Source organism: Mustela putorius, unplaced genomic scaffold, assembly GCF_011764305.1.
Source record: "Mustela putorius furo isolate JIRA1106 unplaced genomic scaffold, ASM1176430v1.1 tig00000228_pilon_pilon_pilon, whole genome shotgun sequence".
Classification (NCBI taxonomy): domain Eukaryota; kingdom Metazoa; phylum Chordata; class Mammalia; order Carnivora; family Mustelidae; genus Mustela; species Mustela putorius.
Window position 1 is genome coordinate 38,882,606 of NW_025421322.1, and position 26,007 is coordinate 38,908,612.

The 26,007-nt window shown below is 60.2% G+C and overlaps 1 protein-coding gene across 6 annotated transcripts in view; it reads left to right on the forward strand.

Moving 5' to 3' along the window:
• Positions 1–11,254: 11,254 nt before the first annotated feature.
• Positions 11,255–26,007, forward strand: part of DENND3 (DENN domain containing 3) — a 50,160-nt gene continuing 35,407 nt past the window's right edge. For 2 of the 6 annotated variants that reach the window (XM_045078193.1, XM_045078194.1), the window contains exons 1-5: positions 11,256–11,449; positions 17,328–17,586; positions 18,490–18,605; positions 20,776–20,918; positions 23,365–23,476. In XM_045078193.1, the coding sequence (XP_044934128.1) occupies positions 11,351–11,449; positions 17,328–17,586; positions 18,490–18,605; positions 20,776–20,918; positions 23,365–23,476 (729 nt within the window). In that variant the 5' untranslated portion in view covers positions 11,256–11,350. Of the gene's footprint in view, positions 11,450–14,693; positions 14,816–15,051; positions 15,126–17,327; positions 17,587–18,489; positions 18,606–20,775; positions 20,919–23,364; positions 23,477–26,007 lie in introns of those variants that run through there. The other 4 variants (XM_013051803.2, XM_045078195.1, XM_045078196.1 and 1 more) reach the window with 4 other exon arrangements.

Consider the following 26,007-nt stretch of genomic DNA (forward strand, 5'->3'; position numbering starts at 1 on the left):
CGTCCGCTCAGGAGGGCAGCCAAGGCCAGGCCAAGGCCCTAGCTGGGTGCCAAGGGGGTGCCACCAGGCCAGGCTGGGGACCTGAGTGCCAGGCTGGGCATGGAGGGCAGCCCGGGAGGGCAGCCACTAGTAGCCCTGGCTAGGAGGCAGGTGGGGGGTTGGCCAGAAGGCCAGGATGGCAAAGACGCCCCGAGTAAGGTGCTGGTGAGTGATGGGATCAGGTTTGGCTGTAAAGCATCAAGGCTCCGCTCCGCTGTACCCCGAGGGCTCACTGGGCCTCTGCAGATGGATGGACACGTGGGCTCGGCTTCCAGCCCCAGCCCCACCTCGAGATGCCCCCACACCTGACTTCTATGAAGTAGGTCTAGGGGGAGTCCTGGCCCAGAGCATGGGGTGCGGTGTGGGTCTGTGGGAGAGGCATGACCGGGGACCCTTGGCTCCAGGAATCACCAGCCGTAAGACACGGAGCCGCTCTAGGAGCATTCGCTGGTGTGAAACGAGATGCCCGTTCCCATCTCACGAAACGTGGCGACGGTCCGGTACAGGGCATGTAGGCAATGGCGCGACTCGACAGATGGCCTCATCGCCAACCTGCAGGTCTCTCTTCAAGAGCTCCGCCAAGGTCGCAAGTTGTGAGGGTGCTGAGACCGTCTGGCACGTGCTGTTCACATGTTGCTCCGGCTCGGTTTTCCCCGCAGACCCATCGATCGAGCATTTGTCAAATACACCAAGTGCAGCTGGGCCAGGAGGCGAAGCCAGAGCTGCAGCGGTGAGAGCGGGTGTTTATCCTTCCTGCCACGGTGGCAAGACTCCGGGGGAGAACAAACCGCTTTCGGGAAGACCGGACCCCAGCACCGGCTGTCGCCCAAGTGCCATCCGTGCAGGGACGTGGTGAGGCGGCCTCCTGACCCGCCCGGGGGTTGAGAAGCCTGATGCAGAGATCAGGGCATGAGATGAGCTCGGTCTGTTGGAGAAGAAATCATTTTACATAAAGACCCTTTTGGCTAAAGAAAGATTTCGCAGTAAGGGAAAGAGCAGTGTTCCGGGTTGACTTGGCACTCACACGATTCTTTAGAAAGGGTTTAATTAGAACAGGTTCCAAATGGGAAAACCCCCACAGTCCATACTAACCCAGAGACCCCTTGCTAAATCCAGGCTGTGTCTGGGGCAGGGGGCCGTGGTGCTGGGGACAATCGCCCCATTCGACTTGGATTCCCACCGTGGTATGAGCCAGTCACTCGGTCACTGAGGAGGGGGGCGATGCGGCTGGTCCACGCCCCGCTGGCTCCAGGCTCTGGGCTGCTCTGGGCTGGGTACGGGGTAAACGGTGTCCCTGAGAAGGACGGACCGACACCAGGCTTAGCAACCTCCCCACTGACACCCCAGCACACCAGAGGGCACGCAGCTGTCCAGCGTCCCCAGACCTCAGCCTGAGGCCTGCCCCCCCCCCGCCATCTTGGGGCGTGGCCTGGAGCAGGGACCTGACACTCTGGGGAGGTCTGGGGCGGCGGGGCCGCTGACTTGTCCCCGCACTCCTGACACACGGCAGATGCTCTGTGACCACTGCTGTGCGTGCATCGGGGAGCCTGTCTCCTGGATCCGTTTTCGGAGACTCATTAAATACCGGTCAAGGCCATGCCTGACAAGCACAAGGGCAGGCCTGCCCTAATCCAGGATGATCTTGTCCTAAAGTAGCTTCACATCTGCAAAGACGTTTCCAAGTAAGGTCCCAGTCCAAGGCACAGGGGACATGTGGACGCTTTTCCCTCCAGCTAAGAGTCTGAGGGACCCCCTCCCCCATACGATCTCACAGCTGTCTGCTCATACGTTCCCATGGCGGGGCTCCTTCTCCGGGGTGCAGGGCTGATGCACAGAGCGGTGCTGCGAGAGGCTGGGGCTCGGCCTGGGGCGGGGCGGGTGGGGGGTGTCCTGAGTGGTTCCCACAAGCCCGAGACTGGCTGCTGGCTGGACGGGCATCTGGTAGAGGGTGGGGTGGGGTGGGGGGCTCCGGAGGGGCAGGTTTCGAGGAAGGAGAGGCATGAGGTGGTGCTCAGAGCGCTTGAGGACATGTCCCGGGGCTCAGGGGTCATTGCAGGAGGCTGGGCTGGCCCTGACCTCGTCAGTCCCCAACCTGTGCCAGGCTGAGGGACACAGAGGGGGCCCTGAAGGTGTGCCATGCCCCCACCCGCAGGAGCTGCTTGGGAGGGCGGAAGCTGGTTTTGTGTTCCAAGGAACCAGGGTCGTAGTGCTGACCCGAGGCTGGGTACCCAGGCCCAGGTCAGAACTGGGAATGGCCAGGCCAGGGGGTGGGGGTGGGGATGCGGCCAGAGTTTTGCAGAGGATGCGGGGCGGACAGTGCGGGGCGCCACGGATGAAGGCCGTGGGTAAGTGCGGGGGGGGTCGGGGCCTAGGTGCGGGAATGCCCCTGGGATCCCGGGTTCCCTCTCCTGGGTTTCTCCTGGAGCCAGTAGACACTCCCGTGCCCGCCCAGCGGGGGAGGAAGACCCCAGTCTGGGTCAGTGGCAGGTGAGGACCCGTCTCCGTTATCCAGGATCTGACCCCCAGCGGGAGCCGGAACAAGCTCTTAAACCCATGCACAGGGCGAGGGCTGTTTTCAGGCAATGAGAACATCTGAGACCCAAAGCCTGTGGTGCTTCTAACGAGGTGCACCCTGACTGACTGTGCCGGCCGGCCCTTCTAGACCATTGCTGTCAGCGCCCTCAGTCCTCCCAGGACGGGGTGGGGTGCGCTCGGGGCTGCCGCCTCCTCCCTCAGCAGGAGTGTTCCTCGAAGCAGGGAGGGAAGAGGGAGCGGCTCCTTCCTTCCTTGGAAGGGCTTCAGGGCTTGAGGAGGACTAAGGACATCTCAGTGGGTCAGGGGTGAATGGGGGAGGGGGACCCAGGTCCCCCAGGGATCCACTGAGGCCCCTGTCCGTCCACCAGATAGCTCTCCGTCTCCCTCTTCCCCAGGTGTGCACACACACACGCACGCACACGCACGTGCAGAGGCAAACACACAGGTGTGAGTACACGCCTGGAAATGCCACAGCCAGCTGGGGAAGGAGGGGGAGCAGGGGGTCCTCCAGGTCTCTGCCCCACCTTGACCATGAGGTCAGCCTGGCTTTGGCTTTAGAGACGAAGAAGGCCAGGGATGGGACAGGAGAGCCCCTGCCGCTCTGACCTGAGCTGGCCCAAGGAACCCACCTGCTGGCCAGGGACCTGGCAAGCCCAGGCCTTCCGAGCCTTCTCTGCGGGTGGGAATAGGACCACCCTCCTGGGCCGGGACAGAGTGTTCCCTGCTAGGACTGGGCTCCACAGGCTCCTTCAAGAGCCCTGGGAGAATGAATCCTGTCTCTTTGGGGAAAGTCGTATTTCCAGTCTGGCGGCAGAGCACCCCCCCCCACCCCCGGTCTGTGTCCCTGAGGCCCTGCTCTGTCCTTTCTGAGCTTGTTCAGGACCCAGCTGGAAGCCCTGCCCTGGGTGGTGAAGAGACAGGGAGGCCGCCAGCTCTCCGCAGTGTCTATGCCAACACGCACCGGGTGTTGGGGGAGACAGGCCCCACCTGCACTTACAAAGCACTGTGAGGTGACGGCTTTGAACTCTCACGGTCCTGGGAGCTACAGACTTGACTGACTTTGGCCCAGTGGTCTGAAAAGCCCTTCTAGTATACCGTTCCCATGAGGGAGCTGTTGTTAACTGCCCAGCACACGTCAGGACCCCTGCAGAGGGGCTGAAGGGCTCACGCGGGGGTGAGCCTGTCTCGCCCGGGAAGGCTCTGGCCACGCACAGAGCAAGGTCAGCCATGGGCAGGGGCCTGGGCTTTGGAGGCAGACTGGCCCAGGTGTGCCTTCTCGCGCTGACCACTGGACGCTTTTGGGTCAGTGGCTGACCTGCCTGAGCCTCGGGTCCTGATCTACGAAATGGGGGCCACGTTGTCATGGTGTCACAGGCAACGGAGAAGAGAATGCACGTATCTACCTGAGGGGCCGCGCACAGGCTGGGCGGGCGATCGGCCGACTTTGCCAGCATCACCACAGCCTGCCCCTCACCTCCGTCAGCCCTGGCCAGGCTGGGTAGTGTTGCAGGGGGTCCCCCGGAGGGGAGAGTTCAGGAGCAGGGACATCTGTCTTGGACTGAGGGTCCAACTGTGCCTTCATGCCGGCCTCATGGGGTCCGTCTGGCTCTCCCCCTTCGCGGCTGGCGAAGGGTCCAGGGAGGGCTCGGGGGGCGGGTCTTGCCGCCTCCCGCGCTCGTGCCCTTTGCCCCGGACGGGATGTAGGGCAGCACGTTGTCTTCTGAAAAGTGGCCCCGGAGAGGGGCTGGCCTAGCCCGAGGCTCTGGAGCCGGGAGCAGGTGAGGGGGAAGGCTGGCTAGGAGGTTAGAAGCCCAGGGGCAGCACAGAGGTCACGGGCCTCATGGTCAGAGGAACGTGATGAGGGCCTGCGAGAGAGCTGCGTTGGGGTGTGGAGGGTCGCCCTAACCTGGGAAGCAGGGAGGCAGGTACAGGGCGGCGGGGGGCTTCCTAAAGGGAGGTGGCCTCTGATCCAAGGAAAGGTAAGCCAGAGTTACTGGGGAGGGAAGGCGAAAGAGCCTTCTAGGGCAGCAGGAACCACAGGTGCAGAGGACAGTAGCCTTGAGTCACCTTGGCCTCGCTCAAGTGCAGGTTAGCGCCTTTCTTCCTCTTTTCCACCCGTTTACTGTCAGCTGCTTCTTTTGAGTAGTCTCGATTCCCGGTCTGAATGGGTTACGATAGTTCTCACATCTGTCCCCTCCTCCCGCCTGAGCACCAGCAGCGGCTGACCCCAGCGGCAGCCGACGACCCGTCGGGCACGGCTGGCTTCCCTGTTTCCTGTGGAAGTCACCTTTGGTCCCCATCCTCACAGCCTGCCCGCTGTCTCGGGGCGTCGGGGACAGGTGCATCGGGTCTGAAGTGGGGGCAGTACTGCCCACGCAATCGCATTGTTGGAAACACAATGGTGCTCCAGAAATAGGAGGGACCATTGGCTTTCTCTTTTTTCAGATTTACGAAGTGTTTCGTGTTTACGAAGAACGTGTCTGACTGTGGTAACACGGGCCCTCCTACCCCACCTGCCGAGCACTCACACGGCCTCCGCTCCTGTCCCGAACTCAGCGTGGGCACCCCATTGTCCTGCCTTACCCTCTTCTGATCCTGGTGTGTCTGTCCACGCTTGGACTTTGCTACCTGATGCCATAGCGTGTGTTTTCCTGTGACTTTATCCTTCTACTTGGTACTGGGTCAGTGAGTCCCTGCTGAATGGCCAGCACCCTGCGGGGCAGCTGGACCTCACCACGGACAGGAGGACTTTATCCTCTTACTCATCAAATATCCTGGGATGTTTGGATGTTTGGGAGCCGGGCCCGGGAGGTGATGTACGCAGGGTGCAAAGGACCGGCTTGGGGTCCCCAGCCTGCCGGCACTGTGCCGGGTCTACATCGGGGCAGAGCCAATTTCTACCCCAGGACGCCCCAGAACTGCCAGGCCCAATGGCGGCCGGCTCAGGGGAGACACGTGATGGACGTTTGTTGTGCAGAACAGGAGTCACTCCTCAGGGGAGGGGAGCACTGTGGCTTCCATTTTGCCACCAACAACACAGAGCATTGACCCGGGCTTGGGAAGCCTGGTGGGACCTGGGCACCACCTAGGATCCCTGCAGGACCACGCGGCCTACCTGACACATGGCCCACCACCGCTCGGGGCAGGGCCTGGTGGAGGGCTTGTTGGATCTGGTGGCCACAGTGATGGGCCGCTCTTTGCACCCTTGCAAACCCTGGGAGACGCTGAGCTCAGAGATTACTCAGCCTCCGAGGGAGCCCCGCGGTTAGCACTTCCCAACACGTGGCTTCCTCCTCTTCAAGAACATTTGGAAGAAAAAACTATATTTGCCAGTGGGGCTCTCTAGCTGCTTAGGGCGGGGGGTCAGAGGCGTCTGGCAAGGTGGCCACCGCCATACCGTGGACCCTGTTCCAGGTCCAGGGCAGAGCGGTGGGCAGGACAGACTTCCCTCGCCAGCTCCTCGGCTGCAGGACCCAAGCACTCCCTTGTGGGCTCTGCACATACCACGCTGTCCCCTCTGCCTCGCCAGCTGGGCCCTCCTCTTCTCCCTGGGAAACGTCTCTTCAGCTTCGTGGTTGGTCTCAGGGGCTTCTCCTCCTGCCTGAGCCCCCGGAACACGGCTCTGATTCCTCAGTTTGTCTGCCTCCCTGTCTCCCGTGGGTGTGCCCCTGCCGGCCCAGGAGCTCCTGGGGGGAGGGCAGGGGAGGGCTTGTGTTTTATTCTTTGTGCACCCAGCTGCTATCATGGGACCAGACCTATAGTAGGTGTTCAATAAACTCCCCAACAGAAATGAGGACACTGAGGCTCAGGGGTGAGGTGCCTTCCTAGCTCGTGCCTTCAGATGGCCTGGGTCCGGAAGTGATCGCGATGTCTGAGTGCTGCACGGTGAACCTTTTCTCCCAACATGCTGGTCCACTCATTTCCTGGAGAAAACTGTTTATTCAGACTCGTTTTTCTTTGGGGATATGCAAACTTTACCCAGAAAAGTCAAAGCCTGGCTTATATTTTCACATGGAAAACCAGTGAGCCCTCGGCTCTGGATTTTTGTGAGGAATAAATAATTTAATGGTTTGAAAACCAGTTGTAGGGACGCCTGGGTGGCTCAGTGGGTTAAGTCTCTGCCTTCCGCCCAGGTCATAATCCCAGGGTCCTGGGATGGAGCCCCACATCCGGCTCTCTGCTCAGCGGGGAGCCTGCTTCTCACACCCTCCCCCTGCCTACTTCTGATCTCTGTCTGTCAAATAAATAAATAAAATATTAAAAAAAAAAAAACAGTTGTAGTGCAGCTCCGTGTTGCTGGGGAAGGAGAGAGGTGCCCCAGATCTCTCCAGAACCCTTGGTCTCCTGGGCTCGACATATACCAAGCGAGGGAAGGGAGAGGAAAAAGCCCTGGAACCCTGCAGGATGAGTTTATTCAAAAGAAATAACAGAAAATGCTCAACAGGCAAATGTCTGGTGAAGGTGCCAAGGGCAGGCAGCAGGTTCCTTGGAAGCCGTGGTTGGGAGGCAGGATGAGCTGTGAGCCGGCCGGGAAAGCCTCAGGGTGGGCTGACCTAGGCTGCCGGGGTGGAAAGAGGACATACCCCTGGGGCATTCGGACCCTGGAGAAAGGACAAGCGGAGTAGCTGAGCCGAAAAGCATAGGGAAGAGAGAGGATCTGTTTTCCCGCCGGAAGCCTTCGCACGCCTGCGTGAAAATAGATTCGCTGTACATTGCAAAGGAACACACAGCAGGCGACAAAGCCGTCGCTCAGTGTCTGCTCACCAGTGCGGCTGAAATCCCAGCCTGTGTGTGCAGGAGCCTGTGTACACGGACATACAACAAACACTGAACGAACAGTCCCCTGCCCATGGCGAGGAGCCCCCGGACGCCGCAGAGCGCATTCAGCAGTGAGGGTTTGGACTCGGCCGCAGGTGCGCATGTCCACGTGCTGTGCTCTGGGTCATACGTGTCTACTTATCCTGAAGCCAGAGGACAGGCCCTGAAGATAATTCCCATAAACTGTGAGGATAGGGGGCCACGCCCATTGCACCTGACCATCACCCACAGTCTGTGCGATGCTGGCTCTCGGAGCAGCCCTGAGGAGTAGGTAGTACTATTCCGTTCGCCGCCCAAAGAGATTAAGTCATTAAGTCGCTGGCCCAAGGTCAAATACTTAGCAAATACCGGAATCAAGATTTGCAGCAGGTGATTGAGAATGAGGAGGCTGGAAAGCTGAGTTGAGGGTTGTAGGGTTCAGAGGGAGGCAGCCCCTCCCACTGGGGGAGGAGTTGGGAGAATGCAGGTGCCGCCTGTACAGGGGAGGAGTGTGCCTGGCAGCCTTCAGGGAGGAGGAAAGCACCATGCATTAGGGCGGAGGGAAGGTCCCTGAGCAAGTCTGGGTGGTGCAGGAGAGGTGCAGGGAGGGGTGGGGCCGGAGACACTGGGGCCACACCCCGAGTCGGACTTGGAAAGATTCAAATGTCCCGCTCCCGGCACGAGGCTCTTCTGCAGCCCCTGTGATGTTCAGTTTTTCCAGCGGTGGGTGAGGAGGGCGTCATCCGTGTCTTACAGATGCGGGAATGAGCAGATGTCTCTCCCATTCGGCGGGTGGCCTTTTCACGCCCTTGACAGTGTCCTTTGAGGTCCCCAAATCTTTAAATTTTGATGAAGTCAATTTATCTATTTTCTCTTTCATTGCCTGTGTTTTTGGCCTCATATGCAAGAAATCACTGCCAAATCCAATGTCCTGAAGCTTTCCCTCTACTCCCTATATTTAAAAGAATTTTCACACCTAAACCACTGCTAAAATGCACAAGGCAAGTTTGCTCTACACCACGATTTGAGGCTGTATCCTCTAACCCCCTTAGAGGGGCCTGTGGGCGGTACAGTGGGTGGAGGGTCAGACTCTTGGTTTTGGCTCAGGTGGTGGTCTGGGGGTTGTGGGATCCAGCCCTGCGGGGAGCCTGCTGGAGAGCCTCTCCCTTGCCCTTTGCCCCCCCCCCCCACCACCGTGCAGGCGAGCCTGCGTTCTCTCCGTGATAAATAAATCTTTAAAAAATAAATTCCATTTAAAAACAATTTATTGAGGTGAAATTCCAGAGCATAAAATTACCCTTTTCAGAGTGGGCAGTTCTGTGTGGTTCAGCATACTCACAACGGCGCACCCATCCTCCTATTTTTGCCTCCGTCCTTTACGGTTTACAAACAATTTTCATATCTATTTTCTCTTTTGCTCTTCACAGTAATCCTGAGAGTGAGACAGAGCAGCCAGGCTGCTCTGCAGGATTGGGGGGAGGGGGTGCCCGCAGCGAGAGCCCCAGTGCAGCGAGCTCTCGGCCGGCGCCTGCTGCCCCTTCCCTGACTCCCGTGTAGGGCCGGCCTACGTTCTGGGCTGCTGGTCTGGTTAGCCAGGCTCCCTGTGCGCCCCCTTCTCCCTCGCCTGCATCGTCTGCCTCTCCTGCCTCTCGGGGACCCTTATGAGGCTTTTCCACCTATGCCTTTGATGGCTGGTTATCTGCACTTCTGTGTCCCATCAGCGCTTTCTCTAGGACTCAGTGAAAAGCACACAGTGTGGGGGCGCCTGGGTGGTTCAGTGGGTTAAGCCGCTGCCTTCGGCTCAGGTCATGATCTCAGGGTCCTGGGATCGAGTCCTGCATCGGGCTCTCTGATCAGCAGGGAGCCTGCTTCCTTCTCTCCCTCTCTCTCTGCCTGCCTCTCTGCCTACTTGTGATCTCTCTCTGTCAAATAAATAAATAAAAAAAGCACACAGTGTGGAAGGAGCCCGTGGAGGACCTCAGGCTTCCTCGGGTGGTAAGAAGTGAGGCCCAGAGAAGCAGAACCTCATGGCCCCGTGCACGGCCGCAGCCAGGCCCGGGCCCATTCCTACCCGGAGCTCCTTTCCTCAAACCCACTCTTGTACATCTTGGAGGAAAGGACGCTGCTCTAGCCTGAGCCTCACTGGGCCATCTTGACAGCTGCCAAGTGTTCACCTCCCGGAATCCTGACCACACCCCGCGTATTTGAACAAACAGGAAGGTGAGGGGCTTGGCTGTCCCACAGCTCATGCAGAGCCAGGCTGTAGACCACATCGCCGGAGCCCAGGGCTTTGCTGCCTCCCTGGAGGCGCTCATGCCTCCAAGGCACATCAGTGAGCCTCTCTGGGGCACTGGGGAATCACGGGTTAACTCCACTCTGGCGGAGTCCACCAACAGTGAAAACACGATGCAGAGAGCCAGACAAGGACGAGCAAGACCTGTCCTTTTGAAGTCAGTGACTGTAACTACTTGTCACACTGGAGACCAGCGAGATCCGGAGCGCCAGATGGCCTTCAGACCTAAATGAGAACCAGCAGTGACCCACAGCCAATAGGTGACTTAGTGAGTGAAACTCGGATCCCGGAAGTCAGGCTGCAGGCGGGAGGGGCCTCAGCCGCCGGGAGGGATGGAGGAATCCCTGCGCCCGGATCCAGGCCCACCCTGTCCCCCTGGGATTCCGACATTGCCTTGTTCCCTTTCTTCTCAGGCTGATGACAGATGTTTGACACTATTATTAAGCATTTGAGGTTTTTCTGAAAAAAATGAATCATAGATTATTTGAATTAGAAATGTTCCTTTGGAATCATTTCCCGCTGAGGTCCCTCCCAAGATTTGATTTGATTTGATTGATTGATTGATTGATCTGAGAGCTAGAGTGACAGCACAAGCAGGGGAACAGCAAAGGGGGAAGCGGGCTCCCGGCGGAGCAGGGCTCTGTATGCGGGGCTCAGTCCCAGGACCTCAGGATCATGACCGGAGCCCGTCACACCGTCAACCCACTGAGCCTCCCCGGCGCCCCACCCGCTTGGTTTTATCGATGCGTACGCTGGGTCCGGAGAGGGGCAGGGATGCGTCCAAGGTCGGCGGGCAGGCAGAGCGGGGACCGGGACTGGGCACGAGCGCCAGCCCCCTGGGCCCGGTCTGCGGCTGGGGGAGGCCCACGGTCCCCCGGGATCGGGCGGGTGCGGAGCTGGCCTGGGGCGGGCCCTGTCTCCTCTCCGCGCTCCCAGGCTCCATCCATTCCAGCGGTGCCCACGCCGGGTTCCCTGCTGAGCATCCCTCCAGCTCTCCCTGGACGGGGCCAGCGAGGTCAGCCTGGCGGTTACGAACCGGGAACGGATGCTTCTACCCCTTCCCCGCCTGCCCCTTCGGCCGTCCGCACCCGGCCCACCCCGCGGTCCAGGCTCCTGGGCCTCTTCACGCCCTGGACGGCTGGCCCCGGGGCCCGCCACTGCAGGCGACTTTCACGCCCTCGGCCCCTGGGTCTGGGCGCCCTCGCCCTTCACCTGTGGACATCACCGAGTCCTTCCCCAGCTCCCCGGGAGGGGGACGGCGGGAGGGGCGGGGCCAAGGGGAGCTGCGCGCGCGCCAGGACCCGCGGGCCGATTCGGAAATGACGACCTGGCGGCCGCGCCGGCCAGACCCCGCCCCCGAGAGACCCCGCCCCTCCAGGCACGGCTAAGCGCGGCCGGCCACGCCCCCAGGGGAGGCCCCGCCCCCGAGCCCGCTCAGGCTCCGCTGGCCCCGCCCTCAGGAAGGCCCCGTCCCCGGGCGCCGGCGCGGCAGCCGGCCCCGCCCCCCGGAGGCCCCGCCCCGCGGACGGCTGCTGCGCGGACCCGGCGGCCGGCTGTGGGGCGCAGGGGTGCAGTGCCAGGCGGCGCTGCGGGGGCGCGGGGCGCGGGGCGCGGGGCTGGGGTCGGGTCGGCGGCCCGAGGCGCCCGAGCGGGGTGCGCGCAGCGGGCCGCGGCCGCCGAGCAGCCATGGCGGAGGCCGCGCCGTCCCACCCGGCGCTGCCCTCGGGTCTGCTGGAGCTGTGCGCGCTGCTGGGGCCCTCCCGGGACAGCCTCCGCGGCCCCGAGGTAAGGGCCGGCGGGGAAACTGAGGCCGGAGCGCCCGGGCGGCGGCTGCGGGCGCGGTGCGGGTCTGGCCGCGGCTCGCCGGCGTCTGCGCGGTGGGGGCGGTGCGCGGGGCCCCGGGCCGGGCTCACCCCCGCCGCGGCCGGTGGGTGCGGGGACGGGGCTGTCCTCCCGCCAGGAGCAGTCGCGGGGGCTGCGGCCCCGAAGAGGAGCGCGGGCTCGGAGGACGCCCCTGCCGGTGCTCCGGGACGCACACCTGGGCAGGGTGGAGGCGGGCGGGGAGGAGGGACAGGGGTGCGGCCGGGGCGCGGGTTCACGTCCCCGAGGAAAGGGGGTCCTTCGCGTGCCGGACTCGCCGTCTCCTGGGTGCGGGTGGCGGTGTTGGGGCGCTCGTGGGGCCCCGCGTCCGGCCGCTCGCGGGGAAGCGCGGCTGCTTGTCGCGCGCACGAAGGGCTGCGCCCCCACCGACCCCCCTTTCCCGCTGTCGGGGCAGCCGGCGTGACGCACCCTTCCAGCAAAGCGCAGTTTGGGACGCTCTCAGTCCGCGTCTCCTTCCCGCGCCCTCACTTCACTTTGGTGGCGCGACCCCCGCCTCCGGGTCGCCCGGCGCCTTCTCTTGGCTCGCGACGTCCGCACGACTCCGCCGGTGGCACTTCTCTCCGGTGGGTGGCGGTGCCCGGGGGACCCCGAGGTTACCCGCCCCGCCGCCCGGTTATCTGGGCGAGTCCGTATCTCGTTCTGGACCACCGCGGAGGAGGAGGCGCAGGAGGGCACCGGAGCGTTGAGGGCGGCAGAATGGAAGCGCTGAGGTCAGCGGGAGAAGCCGGGTGCGGCTAAAAATTAACTGGAGAAATGGCTCTTCATCTCCTTAATTTTTTAAAGATTGTATTTATGTACTTGAGAGAGGGAGAGAGAGCGCGCGGGCAGGAGGGGGAGGGGCGGAGGGAGAAGCAGAAGCGGACTGTCCACGGGGCAGGGAGCCCACGCAGGGCTGCATCGAGGCTCCGGATCATGACCTGAGCAGAAGGCAGACGCTTCACCCACACCGACCGAGCCCCCCAGGCGCCCCGTCTCCTTGACTTTAATACAGAGCTGACTTCTCTGGTCTCTGCGCTTCCCTCCTTTCTCACTCCCCCCGCCCCCCATGTCTGCGTCCCCTTTGACCACGGTCTCCTCGGACCCTCGGTGACCGAGTTATCTCCCTGCCTCTACTTTGCCAAATGGCATTTCCTCCTTTTTCTTCTCATAGGAAATGACCTGGTTTCAGTTGCTTCTGGGTGATTTCAACACACGTGTCGGTTGCCCCAGGGTGAGACGTGTCTGGAGAGCGGGGTGATTCAGCTTCGGGGTGCGCAGGGGTGCTTTCCTGACCCAAACAGGCCACGGCTTCCCAGGCGAGCGGGCCGCTTGCTGCTCTGCACTTTGACTCTTACCCTTTCTGTCCTGCATGCGGGTTCTGCTGGGGGCTCAGCAGAAGGCAGAGAGCGGGAGAGCAGCAGCCTGGCGGGATGGGCCCAGCTTCCTGGACTGCGCCTCCTTTAAGGCCGGTGCTGACGTTCCAGTTAACCAAACATATGACCTCACTGGGCTGCTTTTGCTCTTATAGCAGTTCTATTCCCAGCATCCGAGGCTTTTTTATAACTTTGAAAATCCCCATTTCTCTGTCGGTGAGGCATTCCTGCTTGGCGACAGAACAAGCCCAGAGGTATGCAAAACATCCAACTTAATGTGAGGGTAGCAAGGTCTCCGAACTTCCCATTTCATTTCTCGGATGGGGTGGTGTTCGCTCTGTGAGGCTAGTGGCGACGACTTGGAGCCTACAGGTCGGTCCCCATGGGAGTTTCTGGGCTTGCATTTCCCTGCACCCCGTGGTTGCCGTGGAGACTAGGCGTGGGGTGTGGAAGGACCACTGCTAGCCCTCTGAGCGGACAGAGACCAGTGTTCATAGAGTAGATCACCAGCATAATTCTTGTGTGCGAAGGCAACACTGTAACGGTTCTTGGTGGAGAGTGTCCTGGCCTTCGGCTTCTAGAGCAGCGGGTCCACCAGACTTCCTGAGTGGTACCAGGTGCTTGAAGCGTGGCCACTGAGGAGCTGGAGTTGAAATTTCATTTACTTTTAATTAATTTCAATTTCAATAGCCACGTGACCCTTCACGGTGGTGGAGAGCACAGTTCTAGAGCATTAAAAAAAAAATGTTTCCCATCTTATTTCATGAATGATGACCCATCCTATACGATGATCAGTGCCACTCTGTAATCTGTAGAAATAAATCTGTGACGCTGGGAGACAGGGCGTCGTGTGTCTCACTTTTTGTTATTAGCTCCGGGTTTTCGGACTGAAATGGTTGTTACCGGGGAGGGCTTAGTAAGTCAGTGCCAGCGAGGGGAGAGCAGGAATGGGTGTCAGCGGTCCGTGGAGGTGGACCTTGTCTTACCCGGAGGGGAGGCAGGGCAGTCACAAGGCTCTGGGATCCAGGACTGTGCCTTCTGGAACTTGCTCTGGTTACGCGGTCAGACGTGTGCAGGTGTGTGGCAGTGCACTGTCCACTGCCGCCTTGTCAGTGTCCACTGCCATGTTTGCTCAGATGGCGCGCGTGACGAAGAACCGAGAGCACACCCGCGGTCCTCGGTAGGGGACGGGCGGGTACGCTGCTGGGTCATCCCTGAGTGGCCCCGCGTGGTCCCAGCTGTGACAGGGAAGTCGGCCGTGCTGTGTGCGTAAGTGGGGAAAAAGCTGGTGGAACTGTTGGAAGGGGCTGACTGTGTGGAGGGCGAGATCAGACTGATGAACAGCGGAGACGTGGGAAGACAGACGGGGTTTCCCGCCGCGCCCGGGGCACTGACCGCCATTTTTCAGAATCAGGGGAGGGCTTGCCTTTCTGTTCTTTTATTCTTCCCGCATTGTCATTCGCTTTTAAACGTGAGACTGTGCTGCTTATCCGGCCTGAAGAGACAGCAAGGATATACGTTCGGAGGAAGGACGGTGTGCGATGAGCTGCCGGGGCCCGGTCGGCGGACGTGCGGCCACGTCACTCTAAGCGGCCAGAGGAGTAGAGGGAGCGAGAGGTAGTTTATTGGTGTTAGCGTGAGAACCACCCGTGTTCCACTCAGGCTGAGTGTGCTCTGCGAGATCACGGAGCCCGGGCCATGGATGGATGGCAGCACCCGCCGAGAGCCATCTCCTGTGCTGGACTGGGGCCACCGAGAGAAACCGTACAGTCCCCGCCTCTCCCTCCCAGCAGCTCTGAAGGCGACGTAGGTCCCCTGTGGCGGCATCGGTCCTCCAGAGGTGCTGAGCCAGTGGAGGAGGAGGCAGAGGAGGTGCTCCAGGACGGGAGGAGCCAGGGGCTTGATGGCCTGGCTTTGGGTGAGGAAAGTCTCCCTCCAGTGGGGGGAGGGGCGGGGGTCGCTGGTGAAGGTGGAGCAGGGAGGTCCCCGGTGCGTGTCGGGCAGCTGGAGAGCAGGGAGAAGGCTTGGAACATGGGCGCTTGTCTGGAGAACGAGGTTCAGTGGCCCACGGCTTTGGGGGCACCCTGGCACCGAAGCAGGCTGGCCCACGGCTCAGGCGTGTGGTCCAGGCTGTCGTCCTGCTCTGTGACACAGGCACACGTGTGATGCGTACATGGAAGACGGAGTGGTGACAATAACGTCCGGGAACAGACTCCGTGTTCATGCAGGTGGACGGACGGGAGGGTCCGGGAGGGTCCGGGAGGCGGCTTGGGCCCGTCGGAGGGGCTGCAGGTAGAGCGCTGGCCTGGGTGGTGGGAGCCACTGCCCGCTGGGACATGTGATGAGGTCACATGTGTCTTCTTCTTCTTTTTTTTTTTTTAAGATTTTTATTTATTTGGGGGAGAGAGCTGGGGGGAGGGGCAGAGGGCGAGGGAGGAGCAGACTCCCCGCTGAGCAGGGAGCCCCCCGTGGGGCTCCATCCCAGGACCCTGAGGTCAAGACCTGAGCCGGAGGCAGGCACTTCACCGACTGAACCCCCCAGGTGCCCCCTGTTTGTGAGAGAGGCCAGAGATGCAGGTGGGGTGCCCTGGACCCGGTGGGAGGAGGCAATGTCATGCTCCTGGCAGAAACCTTGAAGGATGAGTCTGGGGGGAATCTGCACCCTCTCTGAACCACGGGTGAGGTGGCTGCAAGGTTTGGAAATGGGCAGACGGGGTGGCCCTGGGGCTGCTCTTGGAGACCTTTCAGGCCAGCGGCCCTGCAGTGTGGGTTTACAGCTGGCGTGAGAGCAGGAGCTGGGGCGGCTCCGCAGACCCGAGGGTCACTGCCTCTGTCACAGCGGAGTGCAAGAGTGCAGGCTCGGGGTTTAGGGAAATCAGCAGATTTATTTTTGAAGCTATCATTTCAGGGACCCACTGCGTATGTCCTGTCAGGAGGCAGTTGGGTGTGGTCTGGGATTGCCAGGAAAGGAGTCAGCCCTGGGGGGCGGGGGGGGGTCACGGCCGGGAAGGAGCCGTCTGCCTGCGCCCTACGCAGCAGCCCAGGGCAGAGGGGAGGTTGCAGGAAAGGGGCTGCGCAGCGTGGCCACCTGTGCCCTGTCCTCCCGGATGTGGTGTTTGATGGGAGGAAGGGGTGGACGCGTATACTTTCGTAGATGAATAGGTCCGAGTGCTGGATTTTGATAGGAAGTTTTTCAAAAGGTTTTATATAACTCAAGCCGTGGTTTCCTTTCATGCCTGATGCGCAAAGATTTAAAAATTAGCCAATAATATGGATTTCCCCTGTTTGGTCTTTGTTCCCACTGGTATTAACCGTTTTCCTCAACATAAAGAAATCATTGCCTGAGTTTAAATTACACAGCATAAAAACAAGCTTTCTGATGTGTGTTTACCGGCGGCGTGGTGTGGGTCCTGCAGGGGGAGAGTCCCCTCTGGTTCCACGACTCTTACTCAGACCGGGTTGCTGGCTGGCCCTTTCCTGCCGGGGACAATTCCGTTTCTCCCAGCGACAGTGACGTCCTTCCCGATGCCCGAGTCCCTCAGAGATCTTCTGTGGCGCACTGCCCCCCCCCCCCGGCGCGCTCCCCCCCTCCCACAGGCTAACCGCCCAGCGACTCCTGCCCTCGACCTCTCTCTTCCTCCGCTAGCACGGGGCTGACCTGCCCACTTCGTCGTCTCGGCCTGTCGACCTCGTCTGGGGGCTCGGGGCGCAGCCTGGCCGCCGTCTCTGCAGACTCGGCTCTCTTAGGATTCGTAGCCAGACAGAACTGAGATCGGGGCAGAGCCCGTGCTCTTCATATCGTCTGGGGGAAAGAGCGAAAACGTGAAACATTTTGTAAAAATCGGGTACCAAGTTAAAGTCGACAAACGTTCTGTCCGAATGACCCCATCATGTAGACCCAGGGCGACCATTTGGTTGCGGGAGGAAGGGTGTGTCTCTTCTCTCTGAGGCCGCCTGTCCTGCTCACTCCTCAGTCTGTGTCCCCAGGTCAGTGGCGACAGGACCGCCGGTGTGGGGCAGGGCGTCGGCGCCCCGTCTGCAGCGGCCGGACAGCATGTGGGGCCCCTGCTCGCCAGCCTCAGGGCATGTGGGGCCTCCGGTGTGGGGCGTGGGGGTTGGGGCCTTGACCTGCAACCCTGCCCCCTGGAGCAGGAAGCTCAGGGATGCAGCGTTCGCTGCTGTGGTGCTAGCAGAGCTCGGGTCGCTGCTGTGGTGCTAGCAGAGCTCGGGTCTGCCTGTCGGCCAGGCTTGGAACTGTCCGGCCGTGTGCCCAGGGGCAGCCACAGAGCCAGATGCTGCGCCGTGGGGTGACTCGCCTGAGCGCGCGACCCCACGGGTTCCTGAAAGCAGCTTCCGTGCTCCTCCCTGTCCTGGGCCGCTGGTGGTGAAACCTGCTCCTGGTGGCTTACTCGAATTTGTCCCCTCTTCAGGTGTCCTTCAGGCAGGGGGTCGGCAGCCCCTCTCCTCTCGATCCAGAGGTCCTGTCCGTGTTTGTGCCTCCTTTCGTCACTAAGGAGGACAGTCCGACGGCCGGCGTCTCTTCCGCGACTCTGAGCAAGACGAGAAGGCGCTCCTTCAGGAAGAAGAGGGACAAGCCCAAAACAGAGCCCTGGAAGGGCCTCCCTCCTGAAGACGTTAGTGTCCCCGATGGCGTGGACCTGCTCGCCCTGCCTCAGCTCTGCTTCCCAGGTATCCCCCCCCCCGCCTTCCGCCACACCCACGGTGCCGTCTGGAAACCAAGTCAAGAAAGGGCAAGAGATGGGGCTGGTGACCCCTGGCAGCCTTGAGGTCAAACTGCAGGGCTCAATTGTCTCCATCGAGGGGGTTTGGAAGCTGAAGGATAAGTAGTCCACGTAGGGTAGCCCCCGCATGTGGGAGAACAGTCCCCGGCGAGGGGCTGTGGGGTTGGCCAGTGCAGTCGGGAGACGTGTTTTCCAGGGATTTTTCCCCTTAGATTGGCAGGTCTGTCTTCCAGAGGTCGGCAAGTGGACCAGGGTGAGCCTGCAGCGTCTCCCCCCAGGGCGTGCTTTGGTCCAGGCTCCCAGGCCCCCGTTTTCTGCGCCCCTGGGACCCACAGCCCGGGCTCTCGTGCTTTCCCCACCTGGTCCGCCCCCAGCCGCGGGCGGCCCTCCTGTTTCCCCCTGGTCCGTGAGAAACGCCGAGTGGCTGATGTAGAAAACTGAGTAGGAACTTGCGCTCCGTCATTTCCTGTCTGGAAGGTTCCATCGGGAGCGGCTGCTGTCTCCTGGTCTCAGGGGTTACAACCCCGGAAGAGCGGGGCAGCCCCGTGCCCGCTGTGCTCAGACACGTTCGCCTCCCCCAGGCCCACCCCAAGGGGTTTGTCTGAGGTTATCCTCGTGCTCCTTCTCTAGATCTTGCAGAGCACAGAGGGTGGCCAAGAAATGGGCCCTGCGGAGGGACAGGGGGTGGCGGCTGGCCAGTGGCCCAACCTGCCCGACCCCCGCCAGGTGCCACAGCTGGCAGGGCGAGGCCAGGCTCTGTAGGCCGCAAAGTGGGCTCATGGGCAGCCCGGACTCAGAGGTGGTTGCTGCGGGGTCGTGACGAGATTTCCTCTCCTTTCCTCGTCCACAGGGGGCATGTACGTGGCCTCGGAGCCGAAGGAGGACTGTGTCCACTTCCTGGTGCTGACCGACGTCTGTGGGAACAGAACGTACGGCGCGGTGGTCCAGTACTATCGGCCCCTGCGCGTATGTGACTGACGCGAATTCCCTCAGAAGTCAGGCTGGGGTGGTTTTTATTTTTGCCAAAATACACACCCCAAGCCACCACCCCCGTGACCACTGTAGTGGGTGTGGGTCCGTGGTGCTAAGTGCGCTCCTGCTGCTGGGAACCCCTCCCGCGTCTCATCCCAAAAGATGTTCGTCTCCCTGGAAGTCCCTCCCTCGGCCCCCCTCCTGCCTCTACGGGTTTGCCTCCTCCGGACTCCTGTGTTGGTGGACTCGGGCTGCACGTGGTCTCTGTGTCCAGCTCCCGCTCAGTGGACGCATTCAGAGTTTGTCCACGCTGGGGCAGCAGCACCTCTGTCCTCAGGGCTGAGTCCTACTGCCGGTGTGTGTGAGCCGTGGCTGGTTTCCCACGCAACCGCCGAGGGCCACTTGGGTTCCTTTGCTCAGGGTGATGGCTTCGGGCCTCCCCTGCCTGGCAGGGCCACGTGTGTGACCTGGCCGGCCTCTCGGGAGCTTGTGGAGGCTGCCATGCACCTGAAGAGGTGGCATGACCCGCTGCCTATGTCGGAGGGTTTTCGGGAGCACAAGGGGCCCCACTGCTTCATCCAGGAAGTCTAGGAACCCACACTGAGGGGGAGGTGGTGGCCCGGATTTTCCTCCCTGCTCTGCCGTCGGAGGCGGGGGCAGCTGCAGTGGGAGAGTTATCCTTAAGTGTCAGGGGCACAGGGCACAACTCGATGGGCTCTGTCCCTTCCTGCCCGTGGAGTGGCACGGATGCACCTGGCATGCATCAGAAACATGGGGGAGCCCCGCATCCTGCTGGGGTCCGAGTGCACAACCTCAGTGTCTGGACCAGGCGTCCCCTGGGCGGGTGGCGGTCAGCACGGGGAGGCCACCCCTCAAGGCCGTGTGTGTGGGTGGCTGCAGCTATGACATGGACAGCAGGCCCGCCTGCCTGCCCGGGTCAGGTTGGGGGGGAGACGAGAGGGCCCAAGTTCTTGCCCCTCCCTGGTAGTGCTTCCAGCGGACACAGGACGGGAGGCTGGGTCGTTCAGGAAGGTGCTGGTCTGTGAAGCCATTGCTATGAGAAGTACATGTTATTTTTATTATCATTACATGCATTTTAAAAAGGTCACAGCCCTCAGCTTTGCCTGTGACTCCCCCTACACCTGGCTTTTGGGGTGTGCACGGCCGCTCGCCTGTCCTCTCAGAGCCTGCATGATTTCGGGGTGTTCCCCAGGCCCTACGTGCCGGCCTCCCCACCCTCCCCGTGTGTCCAGGGACCACCCACGCCCCGCCTTGTGCACACGGCCCCTCCCGGAGTGCAGACGGCGCTGTGGTCCTCCTGTGCCGGCCACCCGCTCCAGGCACGACCCTCCTGCTCTCATTTAATCCGCAGCACAGTGCACCGAGCCCGCTCTCCAGATGAGGACGCGAGCAGTCGCACGGGGAGGGGGGTGACTTGCCCGGGGCCCCCAGCACACTGACCTGTGGGCAGTGGGCATCGGTTCGATGTCAGTGGGCAGACGAACGACGTGCCCGCTGCTTGCTGGGTCCGCGGACACCTGTCTCGCAAGACCCTTGCGTTGGCACCAGCCGCAGGTGAAGCTGTGGTCCCACCGCCATCCCTCCCGGCACCCCAAACCACCCACTGTGGGGGCCGGATTGTGGCCCCCCGTGACATGCCACTCGTAAGCTCCGTAGTGGTCTGTGCCTCTGGAATCCCGGCGCCGGGTGCGTTCTCCAGCTGAGACCCTCCCCCGCCCCAGCACACACACAAACACTCCGCGCTGCAGCTTTTTTCCTTCGTGAGCAGAGCCCGCGGCCGGTTCTGTTCTTGCTGTGGGTCCCTTCCCCCCGGGCGGGGCGGGTCTCACCACCTCTGCCACCTCAGCATGTCATGAACCGCGGACAGCAGGCACCGGGAGCGGGGAGGGGGGGTGTCCTGTGTGGACTGGGGCTCCCAGAGACACCGGGGCCCGTCTGCTGTGACTGGGGCCCCCAGTGGCATGACGAGGGGACCATCCACACGGACTGGGACTCCGGAGGGAGCGCAGGCCGGGCGGTGGGGGAGCTCGTGCCGTCCAGGCCCCTGCCCTCTCGCCCCGTCTGCAGGGGCCCACGCTGCTGATGGTAGAAGCCGGGAGCGGCTGGGCCGGGAGGTGACATGGGCCTGTGGCTTTCTCTGCAGGACGCATCGTGTTTCTACAACGGCAAGGCGCACTGGGAGCCATCCTGGCCGACGGCGGGCGTGGCTGGCTGCTTTGTCCCCTTCGCCGTGTGCGTGATCTCCAAGCTGCCCTATTACAACGCCCTCAAGGACTGCCTGTCCTGGTGAGCTGCGTGGCCCGTGTGTCCGCGAGGCCGCCTCGGTGCTGGCGGGTGGCGGGCGGGCTCTGGTGTGGCTCCGGGAGCTCCCGTGAAGGCCCAGAGGCTTCCGGAGGTGGTAGCGTGTGGGCGCTCGGCCAGACAAGGGAGGGCGAAGCCAAGCTGGGGGGAGTAAAATTAGTGCAGACGATTTGATGTTTGGTTTTTCAAAAAGACGCGCATGAGAAATGGCTCTTTTGGCTGAGACAGTCAGGAGGCTGCCCCCATCAGCCTGGCAGTTCGCGGGCAGCTGACGAATCATCTCCCTTGGTGGCATCTTTAGATTCATGGTGACACCCAGTAGGAGGCCTGAGGACCTAGAGTCCTTGTGACGACTCCAGAGAGCATCGCGCTTGCTGCCGTGGTCGGGGGACGACGGTGGCGCGCAGACACGGTCCAGCCCCTGGCCACACGCGCCCTGGCCGCCTGGTTTTCATTCTCTCCAAGTTCTAGTCTTGGAAATCGCAATGGTTTCGTGAAAGACTGGGTGGTCCGTGGAGGCTCGCCTCCATGTCGTAATACCCACCGTCACCCCTGGCAAGTCACAGACTTCTAGAAAGAGAGTCATTTTGGTTCTTGGCCTGCGGTCAGAGGGACGAGCAGGAATCCTTCCCGGCCGAGCTCAGGATCCTCGGAACTCAAGGGCCAGCGCCTTCACGGTTCAGCTTTCGCAGTGCAGCTTGTCTCTGCGCAGGGCGTGCGTCTTACTGCCCGACACGAAACGCCTCGTAGAACAGAGCGCGCGCTCGGTCTCCGCCGGGGCGGCCTGAGTGGAGCGCGTGCGTGTGGGCATGGCGTGGGCAGTGATGGGATGAGAAGGTAGGGCAGGGTCCCCGTTTCTTTAGTTAACCCTTCATCTTCAGCACCGGAGGGTAGAGCGCACGTCCGCCCATCTGCAGTTTCCCCTTCTGGGAGGCAGGGCGGGTGATCCCACCATCCTCGAACGGAACAGGTTCGGGCCGCACAGCGCCCGCCTCTGAGGACGACAGCACCTGTTCCTCCTCGGGGTCGTTCCCGTACCACTGGCAGCAGATGCCGTCCTGCTGGACGTTGAGGCACATGAGTGTTTAACTTGAAAAACGTGTCCGGTTTCCCTGCTTCTCGAGTTTTCTCTCTCCGTGGTCGTTGCTACGGGACAGGAACTAGAAAATAGAAAAAACAAATGACAGAAATCCAAAAAGCAGTTTATAAATGTAGATTTATAGATTTTTAAAATCTGTTTTTCTGCTATCACGGCAGCATGTGGACATGTAGACTGTGCCTCTGTGGACAGAGATTGGGAGAGGATGCTTAGCTGTGTGTGGAGAACTAGGTTATGGAAAGTCTTTGTTCTCTTGGGTTTTTTTTTTTAACTCAATACTATTCTTTTACCATAAATAACATACAGAAGGACTATTGAATTATCTCTAAATTCTGACACTGACTCCAGGAAGAGCTATGATTTGTTACTTAAAGGAAGAGTATTAGCACTCGGCTTGCGGGCATGCGTGGGGGGTGAGGCTGGGGTCTGGCCCAGGGCACCGAGGCAGGGTGTCCGGCACGGTTGGCTGAAATTTTCCAAGTGTAGACACCGTGTCACCACTACTGCCGTTAACACAGAAAACATTTCCACCCCGCACCAAAGTCCCCTCAGGCCCTGTGGTCGCTTCCCAGCCCCTCTGCCCCCAGGTACCTGCTGGTCCACTATGTGGTTCGGTCAGTGGCCACTCTGCCTTGAACAACATGATTTGAACCGTGTGCATCCGCATACACCCGTATTTTTTGACAAATATAGTACAGTCCTGTAAATGTATTTTCTCTTCCTTAAAATTTTCTTAAAATCGTTTTTTTTTCTGGGCTGACTTTACTGTAAGAACACAGCATATAATGGATATAAGACACGACTGCCTGTTCATCCACTGGGTCATGGGTCAGGCTTCTGGTCGGCAGTGAGCGACTAGTAGTTCAGCTTTTTGATGGGGTGGGAGGTTCTACACAGGTTTTCAGCTGCGTGGGGGGCATGGGTGCCTTTAACCCCTCACATTGGTCAAGGGCCAACCATACTTCCAAAGTCAGAAGGCATTTGGGAAACAAACGCGGTCAAACACTTGCTTTTGAGATGTTGACTTGCTGCTGAAGTAGGACCCAGGCAGAAGATCGCACGAATTCCTGCTGCGTAACCAGCACCCACAGCAAGAAGCAGAACGTGGCCAGACCCCACCCCCCAACACCCCAGTCGCCCTGTACCCCCTCTGCAGGCAGGCCCCCCTCCCTGACCCTGGGCGACCGTGCCCTGCAGTCTCACGTCCAGGGTTGTCCCCCGTTGCCGGACGGCCCCAGAGCTGCCGGCAGACACATGAGCACAGAGTAGAAATGCTACGATGACCATTGGAGGCTCATACTTATTTTGTGATTTGATTTTTTTTTCTTTTAGTTTATTGACTCATCTGAAGCTCTGTAAAGATTTCGAAGTTGACAATCACATAAAAGATTTTGCTGCAAAACTGTCTTTAATACCTAGCCCGCCACCTGGACCCCTTCATTTGGTAATTAAATCTGGAATTTTGTCTTTTCTTTGCGAATAGCTCAAGTCATATGATGATGGTGGTTTTAATGTTTTAAACTATTTCTTACGTTCTGGTGTGTTTAAATTAGGCTTCTCGGGTTCCTTACAGAATCCTCTGATTGCACAGTTTCTAAAGATGAGTTTGCCCGGCGGCCTGTGATACATGGTGTGGAGCTGGTGGTGGCCCCCTTAGTGCTTAACACACCGGTGCATTCCTTGCAGAAAACATACAGAATTTACTTAAATTACAAATTTCCCTTTGGTTTATTTGTCTGGCATCTTGGGTATTACATTGACTCATGTTTTCTCCTGTCCATGGTGATTCATGAAAAGTACCTGGCTTATTTTTTGGTTTTTCCCAGTGCCACTGTGTTGTTGAATGACTGGCCAAGCTTCCCGGGGATCTGGGTTTCCCTGGCATGCTTGTCCTGAAACGTTGGCTCTACGTGAGGGTTCTGGGGAGAGCTGTGGGCAAAGGCAGCCTACGTTCCCCCTGGGCTGAGTAATGGGCCAGACAGCCGAGCTGTGGTGACACCTGTCTGGCTCAGCAGTTTCCAGACTGACGCAACCACCCAGTGCTTCCTCGTTCTCCGAGAGGCGCCCGCCCAATTAGGGTCTCGACGCAGATTGTAAAAGTCGATCCTGTTCCGCTCAGTCCCTTCTGGGAGATGAGACGGCGGTCTCCGTTCCCTACGTCTGGTTAGTCACAGTTGGAAAGATTTGTTTTATTTCGCAGGAGACATGGGATTATGAACTTAAATTGTATATTTTTAATATCACCCTACAGTGTGTGGGGTCGGGGGGAATCCTGCCTGATGCATTCCAGACCCAGAGACAAAGGAGGTTGCCTGCACACCTGGGTTCCGCTCCCAGAATCCTGTGTACGGACATTGTGGGGTACTTGTTTTGTGCGAGGCCTCATCTTTATTATGTGGATAATGGTATTTTTTATGATTCGGCGAAGTCGTCAGAGTTTCCTTCTTGCTCCGTTCACTCAACAAGTATTCCCTGAGGACCAGCTAAGCAGGGAACAAAACCAAGTACAGGACAGTCTGAGGGTTGGCCGTCGGTATTGGGTTCTGCCTTCGAGCATGAGTAAGGCTCGAACCCGCACCAATCTGCGTCCCTCGGAAGCTTGCATTGAGTCATACGTGGTTCTCCGACTTTCGCTGCCCTCGTGAGAAAGCTTCCTGGGAGTCGTTCTGGATGCCTCTTCTCTTCACCCCTGCGTCCCTCCATCACTCAGCCCTGACGGGCCAGCTCCTGGTGTTTGCCTGTAGTTGCCCCGCCCCATGCATCTGTGTGACCTGAGGAGCCGCAGGTCTGTCCACGTCCATTCTTCACCCTTCGCTCAGTTCATGCTTTGCACAATGGCTGCAGAGACTGTTAACATCTCTCCGTTGGGCTCTCCTTTTATGCTTAAAACCCCAAATGGCTTCTTGCTGTGTACCTACAGCCAGTCCTACCTCTCTGGCCCCTGTGTCATCACGTCCTCCTCTGTCTGTATCGCTGTTGTCCAGCCGCACTGGGTGTCCCTCCGTCCCTCATGGCTGCTGCCCCAGGGCCCTTGCACATGCTGTTCCTGGAAGTCAGGTTCTTCGCGACAGCCTCTGTGACCGCCCACCCCATCTCCGTGCCCTGCCCCCTTCCCACAGAGCCGAGCCCCCTCTGCAGCTGGGGCTCATGCACGTGTTTTGCTTCATGTCCCTCTTCTCTGTTGGCCTCCGAGCTGCGTGAGGAAGGGTTCCCCTGCCGAGCTGCCTGTGTGGCACTGTTACCACACACGCCCTGCCCTTGCTGCTCCCGCAGTTGTGGAGCGGAAGATGGAACAGATGGGTCGTGTTTTGGTGTTAGCCTGTCGTGTTCTCAGAGTGGGGCCTGCTTCTCGCTTCTGGCGCGTCTGTCCAAATGAGCTGAGCCCGGCTCAGGCCTGCTGCTGTGACCCTCCCTTTGCAACCTCACCAGCTCTGAGGCTGAGACGGGGCCGTGACCCATCTTCAGGGGTGTTGAACCACCGTGGCTGTTCCTTGTTTCCGAGACACGCGAGGCCAAGGTTCTCCTCTAATCCAGGAGCCGGTTCAGGAATTTCCAGAACCCACTGCAAACAAACATGGGTGGCGAGGCTGTGTAGCTGGTGGTCAGGAGCTGCAGTTCCTGTGAGTCAAGTGTGGGGTCATCTCCGGTCTGGGTCGGAAGAGGCGGCGCCCAGCCTCAACCCGGCCTGGCGCCTGGACCACTGGCCTGAGGGCAGGAAGGACACCCCACGGCTCTGGCTCTCTCTGCTGCTTCTCTGCCCACCAGTGCTCTGACCTCATGGGCTTTCAGAGCTCGGGCCGAGTTCCTGGGTGTGCACGCGAAACATGCCTTTCCCTTCTCGCTGTACCTGACTCACTTCCTGTGTTGCTCTCGGTGGGGGCCCGTTGTGGGGGGCCCTGACAGCATCTCTGGTAAGAATGATTGGCGTTTGTATTTAGTTTTTATCTGTGGTTGGGAAGCCGGTCGACATGTTTG